Source organism: Metopolophium dirhodum, chromosome 1, assembly GCF_019925205.1.
Source record: "Metopolophium dirhodum isolate CAU chromosome 1, ASM1992520v1, whole genome shotgun sequence".
Lineage (NCBI taxonomy): Eukaryota > Metazoa > Arthropoda > Insecta > Hemiptera > Aphididae > Metopolophium > Metopolophium dirhodum.
In genome coordinates this window covers 117647030-117657545 of record NC_083560.1, presented here as the reverse complement: position 1 = coordinate 117657545, position 10516 = coordinate 117647030, and the positions used below count along the sequence as shown (strand labels likewise).

At 27.9% G+C, this 10516-nt stretch overlaps 1 protein-coding gene across 1 annotated transcript; it reads right to left on the bottom strand.

Annotated features, from left to right (window-relative positions):
- Positions 1-550: 550 nt before the first annotated feature.
- Positions 551-1378, bottom strand: LOC132933685 (uncharacterized). The gene is made up of 2 exons (XM_060999967.1): positions 908-1378; positions 551-583 (listed from the first exon to the last, which is right to left on the bottom strand). The coding sequence occupies exons 1-2, from the start codon at positions 1359-1361 to the stop codon at positions 579-581; spliced, it is 459 nt and encodes a 152-aa protein (XP_060855950.1). The 5' UTR covers positions 1362-1378; the 3' UTR covers positions 551-578.
- Positions 1379-10516: the final 9138 nt, after the last annotated feature.

Below are 10516 nucleotides of genomic sequence, written 5' to 3'. Positions count from 1 at the left end.
ATTACTTATGGTGCTATTTTTATGATGTGAAAACCATACAAAGATAAAATGGAACTATATAGAATATTGATAATAGGTACTACCATTTATCTTGCGATCATTAAATTTTATCGTAATCGCTTGATGTTACCTATAACATCAGTTTAAATTTAGTTGTGTTCGGAGTAACATGTGAATAAAATAAGTTCAAAAGACGATTTTTACGTGTGTTTTAATAAATTAACTGCGGAAAAAAAATAGAATTCTATTTATTTATCACAAAAAAAATATTCTGGAATAATATTAGAAATTAAAAACGCTAAATCAAACAAAAAAAAACAAGCACAGATTACCGACATTTAAAAAGATATGATGTAATAACTAGAGCTAGGATTTTAATGACCTAAAAAATACACAAAAATGCACTAACAAAAATGCAAAAATGACCTAAAAACTCTAAAAAATGAACTTAAAAAATGACCAAAAAATGTACTTAGATGAGTGAAAAAATTTATTTTTAAAATATTAATTAATAAATATGTTTTATGAATAAAATAGGTATAAATTTGACTTGTGAATTCAACCGCTTCCTGGTATAATTATTCTGAAAAATCAATAAAATCATATATTAACATAACAAAAAACAAAATGTTTGGGAGACATTCTAGCCAACCTCCACGTGGTGTCTCCTGGGTAACGCAAATAGGCTAGTCCCAACTCATGTACTCCATAAAATATATCGGGACCCAACTCGTGTACTCTATAAAATATACCGGGACCCAACTCGTGTACTCTATAAAATATACCGGGACCCAACTCGTGTATTACATAAAGTATACCGGGACCCAACTCATGCTGTTTTTGAAATCTGGGACCCAACTCGAGTTTGTCCAAATAAATTAATGAAAAATATGTCATATTTTTTTACCTGTACACATATTATTGCATTGCACAATTCGATGATTCTTAAGATTTTCAAACAGGAAGCTGCGACGGCGGTCAGATAAAATGTTTTTATATGAAGAAAAACTTCGTTCAACGTCCACAGAAGTAACAGGGGCATATTTGAAATGAACCATATCATTTAAAGTTAGGTCTTCCGGAATACCATCTCTACTTGTATTTTCACCGTCCAGAATAGCAGATATATTTTTTAAAACTTTGAACCCATTATTTTTCATCAAAACATTATTCAGTTTGTTTGATATTGTTTCTCCGATTACATTAGGAGCAAGGGACAATGTAGTTTCAATTTTTTTAATTGTATTAATAGTTTCTGATAATAGGACTCCAGAAGCCTCCAGCTTTTTTATTTCTGAAGGAATGAAACCAAAATTAGATTTTATATAAATCAAATTAGCCTCTAAACTTGATTCAGACATAAGTTTTTTTGCTTCTTTTATATTAGTCGAATCATCATGATTTAATTCAAGTACAACTTTTTTTACATAAGAAAAATTCTCACAATAGTAATTTACAGCATTTAGCCAGGTTCCCCATCGCGTGATTACGGGTTCTGGTGGCAATGGAATACCTGGAGCAAGAGTTTTAAACATTTGTGTACAATATGGTGATTTTAAAAATATTTTTTTTACGCAACTTATAAGTTTATTGACATCTTGAAAATTTGTTCTTATTTCTTCCGCAACTCTATGAATTGCATGCGCCACACAGGTTACGTGCACCATTTTTGAATACAGAGTGCAAATAGCTCTTCCTGCTTTCACCATATATGGGGCAGCATCAGATACAAAAATAAGGACATTATCGTGTTTTATTCCTTCAGGCCATAATGTAAACATGGCTTTATCGAACGCTTTTGCAATGGTTGAATGATTTGTTTTTTCCAAGACATCAGAATATAACAAAAATATTTTTCCTGAATTTTCTGCTTCCAGGGTACCAATAACTATATTTAATACATAACGGCCTTCAACGTCTGTCGTTTCATCTACACTAACCCAAATTTTTTTATCGCCTACATAGTGTCTAATATTTCGTATTGTATTTAAATAGCATTTTTCAACATAATTTTTACGCAATGTAGACTCGTCTGGGATTTTAAATTTTATATATTTTTCTAAAAAATTTCTAAAATTTGTGTTATTTAATTTAGCAAGTGGAATATTAGCTGCTAATAAGGTTTTACAAAGCTCTAAATTAAATGACGATTGATCACTATTATTTGTTAAATTAGATATTAGTACTTGATCATTTTGTTTCACTTCATTCAGTTTTCGTTGAAGTCCACGAGCATGCTTATCTCGACTGATGTGCTGTTGAATTGTAAATTTCTTTTCGGAGGCAACTGCAACATTACACACTTTACAAAAAAGCACCATACCGTCCGTAGAAAAAATATCGGCACCAAACTCACTCACAAAACTACGTAAACGGCTTCCTACTGTTGACTTAATTTTTGGCATTTTTAATGTTGTAATATTAATTTTTAATATTAGTCGTAATATTATTTGTTCAGTATACAATAGTGTACAGATCGGTGTAGAACCATATAGGTACGTGTCGTATTCACTACTAAAGCTACTATTGTATACCTATATAGTTTTGGGTTCGTTCGATATGTAATCTTATCTTACTTACTCTTAGATTACTTTTTCAATAACAATGGACTGGAGTAGGTGCTATTAGTATTGCCAATTGGCAATTACTAATTGCCTATAGGTACTAGTTGGGATAACCTTTACAACACGTATTAAAAAAGCTTAAAATAAACAAAAATTAGTTAAAATACATAAAATGAACGTAATATTTGTAATATTACGTAAAAATGACCTTAAAAATGCAATAAAATGCATTTAACACAAAAAATGCAAAAAATGCAAAAAAATGCAAAATAAAAAATAAATTACATATTCTACATTGTTAAATCACGAAACAAATTTAGTTTTTGGTAAGAATTGTATAGCACTTAAAGAAAAAAAATGCAAAAGTCATCAAAATCATAGCTCTAGTAATAACTATTGACGGAGAAGACAAATTGATTTATCCTATAGACGGTGGTGATTCAACAATCTATTACTACGTTCAACACGAAAGTATGTACGATATTCTTCATGAAATCCATTATAATATAGGGCACGGGGGGAAACACAGAATGATTGCCGAGACAAAGAAAAAATATAAAAATATCACACAAGAAATTATATTAATGTATTTAAAGTATTGTGAACCTTGCCAAATGAAGCAAAAATGTAAAAAAAAGGTCTAGTTACTAAACCAATGATATTCTCTGAAATAGTAGGGCTCAAGTAGACCTCATCAAATGTAGTTTAATATTTAATTGTTAATAACTTATATTAATCAATTTTATTGAAATAAAATATATATTATGAACTTATTAATAATATTTTACAATTTTACATTAGCCATAACACGATGGCTAAAGTTACTTTAGCCGGGTAATGTATACTTAATCAATTTCCTAATAGTTTTTATTCACGGCTAAAGTCCGAAATTGGATAATATGTATATTATCCGGATAATATGCACATTAGCTTAATTCGGACTTTAGCCGTAACATATATATATATAACAAGGAAACTGCTCGCTCATCGCAGAAGACAACAATCAACCAACAGGTCCGTTACCCCAGTACCACCAAACTGAAAATTAAAGTCAAAAAGTATCCTATCGATTATTATTTCATTTGTACACATTTGTAATCCAAATTTAAACATTAGTACACCTCTCCAAACTCGGGAAAATCAATTTTCCCTTGGCGGTACTGGGGTAACGTTACCCCAGTACCGCCATCGGCTTGTATTAGTCCCACCGACTCCAAATTAGTACCAACGATTGTTATTTCATTTGTACACATTTGTAATCCTAATTTAAACATTTGTACACCTCCCCAAACTCGGGAAAATCAATTTTCCCTTGGCGGTACTGGTGTAACGTTACCCCAGTACCGCCATCGGCTTGTATTGGTCCCACTGACTCCAAACTAGTACCAACGATTGTTATTTCATTTGTACATATTTATAATCATAATTTAAAAATGTGTTTAACTGTTACACCAATACCGTGGTTATTATACAATCGTTTTATCGACTCCAAAATGGTTCCAAAAACGCTCAGAAGCAATTTTATAAAAATTAAGGGTACGAGAAAAAATATTTTTTAAATATTACAATATAAACACAACATTTTTTAAGTATATTATATTTTATAAAATATGTACTATCATTACATTTTATAATAATAATGGTAATGATTAATGACTATTAGATAAATAGTAAATAGAGTATTAACTATTCTAATTAATATATTAGACACAACGACCCTTACGTCGAATCTACTACTGTTAATCATAATAATAATAACTACTTATTAGTATTATTTCCCAGTTTCTCAAATAATGGTGATTTTGTACATAGAACATTGCCTTTGATCAAACCCATGTTGTCATACTATATCGTAATACCTACCCATTAACGACGGTTTTTATTAGAAATTTTAAATAACTATTATAATATAATATTACTATGTATATTATGCTATTCGAGCCTGTCATTGCTTCGACAAAAATATATAACAATTATATATAGACTTATATAATTATATAATTTGTATAGACCTTTTAACAATAATTGTGAAATAATAATATGCTGATGGTAACGTGACAGGGCATACTTCAGTATAGCTGCAGTGTCATCATAATAATAATATTATTATATTATATTCGCGCAGCAAAAGCGACGGCATGCGATAGCGTATCGTAAAGAATCTGAATAAATGTAGATACCTACCTATATAACATACAACTCACAAGAGTACACGATATTATATTCAATACAAACACAAATAAAACAATAACTAATAATGGTGATTACGTGTATTAGACCAGCTATTCCTATTATGATATTATGTGGTGTGTATGCCAGTGTGAACACCAATACCATGGTTATTATACAATTGTTTTATCGACTCTAAAATGGTTTTAAAAACGCTCAGAAGCAATTTTATAAAAATTAAGGGTACGAGAAAAAATATTTTTTAATTAATATAATATAAACACAACATTTCTTAAGTATATATTTTATAAAATAAGTACTATCATTGTCACATTTGTAATCCTAATTGTACCCATGATTATTATTTTATTCGTAACGATTTGTATAACCGGAAAAAATATATATAATAGCATTTAATAATACCTTTAAAAGTGTTTATTTTATTTTTTCAAGTAAAATTATAATTATTCAAATACTTTTAGTTAACATTGGCCTTTGTTAATAAAATATAATACACTTACCTATTTTATTCAATTCCTTTTGAATATTTTTTGAAAATCGTATTTAATAATTTAAATTGGTTGAAAAAAATAAAGTTAAAAATTGGAAACATCATATTGTATAAATTAAGAATTCTACATCGTATTCTTGTTTAGTGGATTGAACTTTTGTTTTCATATCGTCATAGGTTTCCCATTTCCCGTTGCTTCGGAAAGCGCTGGCAGTATAGTGGCTGACCGTAGCCCTCGACGTCACCACCATGAAAATTAATTACCCCTCGTAGGTAATACATTTCCGAAATAGCTGTTAGGTTTTTCTCTATTTTGCATAATTTTTTATTGTTTGGTTTCGCAAAGTTTTGTCTCACCAATGTTACCGAAGATTTCTCAATATTAACTGTACTGGTCGATGCTTCTAAACCTAAATTAGAATGTATTATATGTAGTTTTGCACGACACGACAAAAAAAAATAGATCATACATTTTTATAACATTTTATATTTACCGTCAGGCAGTGAAATCAGCTCAACCAAAATATGTGTAGTAGGGTGAATTGAAGATATCCTTTGATGTGCACAGTAAACACATTTCTCTTCTGATTCTCTGAGATATTCATACAATTCTCCTTGGATTTAAAACTCGTAGTTAATTTTATTTAATGACATCATAGTAGAAGTTGTCTCAATATATTTTACAGAACAAAAATTATTTTTGCAATTGCTATTTCTGATAAATGATGGCATGTCTACCATTAATTTACTAGCCATTGATGCTGCTGTGTCAGTCATATCAATGGATTTTAGCCCACCAACTAGGTATTTTATTTTATCACCAAAAAACTGCAAAACAAGTAATAATCGTTCGTAGTAAATATCCTTAAAATCATTTTGTGATATCATCTTTAATATTAACTTAGCAGTTGTATTAGATAATGATTTATTTACAATGACATTTTTAAATTTTAAGCTGATGATGCTAAAATTGATAACATTGAATCTACCGAATGTAATGATTTAAAAATAAGCATGTACGTTGTTATTGATAAAACTTCACCTTATAATAATATATTAACCGAGTTGGTATAGTTAGCTATTTTAAATGAATAATAATTAAAGGGATTTGGAATAGCGACTTTTATCCTATCTTTTATTACCAATTAAAGCATATTATAATTATTACGATTGATTGGGATAGTGAGTGTGGAGATTTCTAAACGAAGGATATAATGATTCGTGATGCACCTGAGTCTGCGTGTCTTAATTAACTTATCGTTGATGATGAACTTACCATAGACAATAGACATTGTATAAATATATTTTATTATAATTTCTTACCTGGTTGATATTTCTTGACCTGAATAATGATAGAATTTTAAATGAGTATTGACGATGTTGGTTTTGTTGAAATAATGTAAGTAGGTACAATTTGTGGTTAAATAAAAGTTATTTTAATAATTCACAACAAGATTTTAAAAGATTTGAAATGAGTATTTTTAAGCTAATAAGCGCTTTACGAGTGTAGCGAGCTAAGACGGTGTGTATGAAAAACTGTGTAAGGCAGTATTGGCTAATGTGAGCAGACTGATCTGAGTATCAAAATGGGGGTTCTACTTATAGTAGGTATTGATCTTTGTACCTTGTTGTTCCATATTAAATTGTTGTTTATTTTTGCATAAATACATGGGTATAATACAAAATATGTTATTGTAAGATTAGTGACATTTGTACATATGTATAATATACATGGTTATTACTTATTCATAGTTTTTTGTACCTTTTGATTAGTATCAGGGTACATGGGTACATATATTTATTATATTTTTATATTGTTTATTAGATATTGTTTTGTAATTTGGTTTTATAATAAGTACGATTGTGTATAATTTTGGGTAATATAATGGGTACATGGGTACAGATATTTATTGTGGTTTTCTGGTAATAAAATAATATTTAATAGTATTATGATGATATTAAATCATGAAGCTGTGTAGGCGCAATGATTTAGATATCATTAAATCCACTTCAGTTTTTTTAATATTATGCCCTCATAATATGATATAATTCGGAAAATTTTTTTTTAATTTTGATGGTGAGAAAAAGTTATATAATATTGATTTTGTTGTTTTTTATATGTTTCATATGGTTAATAGTTATATAATTTGATTGAATATTTTCATAGTGTAAATGTAATTAATTAAATATAATAGGTATATAATTTAATTATTTGTAGTTAAATAGTTTTTATATAATATAATGGTTTAAAAGATTTTTTTTTTTTAATAATATAATGGTTAAATAGTTTAAAATAATATAATTGTTAAATAGTTAAAAATGATAGTTACATGGTTATATGGATATATATATTTTTTGTATCTTAGACATACTTGACTTCTGGTATGTCTTTGGGTGAATTGTTTTCTGGTTTTCCCAATGCATCTTGTTGTTGTTAACTGCATTAACAAACTCCTCTTCAGTATATTTAAATCGTACATAGTTTTTCTTTTCTTTTGATACTTTTTCTATTTTTTCTGTTGCTTTACTTTTGACCATTGCTATATTTTTGAGTACCTAAACATTTCATTGATTATTTAATACAAATTACAATTTAACAAAGATAGGTGGATATTGTGAACGAAATGTATTGACATTTACGTTGAATTAGAAAATATTAAAATAAAATGCACTGTGTTCATTTACTAGTAAAAAGTAAAACACCTTAATCCTAATGAATGAACAGTAGTTCATTCACTGGTTTTTGCATATTTACTTGTACCAGTGCTTGAACAATATTTAAATTGGATTTTAATTTATAAACAATATTTAAATATATTGGAGACTAATATTATCGCAGAATACCGTAAATTGTTGTCCCCATAAGTATTCTCGAAAGTAAGTAACACCAAAAACTAATCCTAATAATTCTAAGGTAGTTGATGAGTAAGTTTTTTCGTTACTTAATATTTTTCTGTATGCGTATCCTATTGGGTGTAAAATATTGTTATTGTTTGGCTGTTCTAGGCAGTCCCTAAGCCTGTAATTGAGGTGTCTATGGTTAGAAATACCTCTTTGTCGTCATCAAAGTGTTTTAATAGTGGTTCAGAAGTTAAAAGTTCCTTTAATAGGCTAAATGATTGTTTTTGTTCTTCTTCCCATTTAATTAGTTTAATATCACCCTTTATTAATTCGGTAAGTGGGTGTGATATTTTTGCAAAATCTTTAATGTGTTTTCTATAATATGAACACATTCCTATAAAAGATCGAATGTCTTTTTGTGTTTTTGGTTGTTTAAATTCTGTAATAGCTTTAATGTTTCTGTTTAGCGGGGTTATCCCGTTTATTGAAATATTATGTCCTAGTAGTTTGATTTTATCATTAAAGAAAAAACATTTGTTTGTTTTTAGTGAAAAGTTCATTTTGTCCATAATAAAGGTGTTTTTTTAAATTTTCTAATGATTGCTTAAAATTATTTCCATATGAGGCTAGGTCATCTATATATATGATTAATGATTTATATAATAAGGGTGAGAATGATTCATTTAGTATTCTTTGAAATATAGCACTAGGTACTGTTGTTAAATCCCTGTGGGAGCCTAGTAAAAGTCATTAGTCCATGTATGGAGGTAAATGCTAATTTATATTGGTCGTCAAATTTAATAGGTAACTGAAAAAACCCACTGTTAAGGTCTAGAGAAGTGAAGTATTGTGATCCTTCTAATAGTTTTTATATAATATAATGGTTTAAAAGATTTTTTTTTTTTTTAATAATATAATGGTTAAATAGTTTAAAATAATATAATTGTTAAATAGTTAAAAATGATAGTTACATGGTTATATGGATATATATATTTTTTGTATCTTAGACATACTTGACTTCTGGTATGTCTTTGGGTGAATTGTTTTCTGGTTTTCCCAAGGCATCTTGTTGTGGTTGAAGTTGTAGTTTGACATCTTCTTTTGTGTTTTGTTATCATTTGTGTTTTCTTTGAATTGGTTTTCATGTTGTTTATGCATGATAAATTGCGTTAAGTTATTGAAGATACCAGCTAACATTTTTAGACTCCATCCAAATGTTTGGTAAAGTAATAAGATGTTAAGTCCGGTGTTTAATAGACAAATTATTATTTTTGTAAAAAAAAATATTCCTAATAGGCGGAGACGAAAGTCCCAAGTGTGGTAAATATTCTTTTATTAATTCAATGACTTGTTTATGTTAAATATTTATTAATGTCCCTTCTTTATCATAAATAATTTCTTTATCGCCTGTTTTTATATTGTTATTGAAGGCATTAATTTTATTATACATTAATTTATACTTAATGGCATTGCTAATGGAGTTGTTGTGCTTATTAATATTGTCATTTTCATTGATTACTTGATTTACATTTTCTTGTTTACTTGGTAATGATTCTAATTGTGGTGATAAATCTATTAATATGCCTTCTTTGACTTGTATTATTTTCTTATCAGCTGTGTAATTTATTTTGCTTATGATTTTTGTTTTTTCATTGATTATAGCTTTATTATTTTTGTAATTATTTATTTTTTGTATTAAGTCATATATGGTAATTGTATTCATTGTATATGAATATTTAATGGGTATTTTTGTCGATGGTTTTATGGACTTTGTGCCTGGAATCCAGTTAATTTGATTAAATATCTATAAATGATAAAAAAAATCTTTAAAAAATTCAAATATGAAAAAATCTATATTTATTTTGATAAAAAAATCTTATAAAAAATCTAAATTTGGTAATAATCTTAAAAAATTCTTTATTTGATACAAAAATGTATATAAAATAAAATGAAACAAAACTAAAAAGAAATAAAAAATCTCTATAAAAATAAAATATAAATTTGAAACAAAAATATATATTTGATATACAATCTAGATTCTAGATATGATAAAAAAAGGTATTATTTCATAAAACAAAGGTTAGGTTAGGTTTGGTTAGGTCTCGTGGTGTCTAATATATTAGGAGGACGCCACACGGGCGAAAATACCGTACAAAAACATGCCAATTTTGTTCCAATAATCCGGCTTACTGAATGGTTTTAGAGCAAAATACCTTAATTAAAAGTTGTAGAGGAGTGATATCGGGTGACGTATAAGACTCGATTTTTGATATTTTAATTTTTTATTCCAATTATTCACAAGTAAAAAAAGTGAGCCGTCGCGGGATGCCTGGCATCTGTTTGATCAATCATCAGTTAACACATTAGATAATTACAATTAATTTTAATGTCGGAAAAGGATTGAGACAAAAATTGATTTAAGTTATCCAGT

What these genes read in the sequence shown, in the direction of transcription:
- LOC132933685 (XM_060999967.1), bottom strand. Translation starts at nt 1,361, where the DNA reads ATGTCTGAATCAAGTTTAGAGGCTAATTTGATTTATATAAAATCTAAT.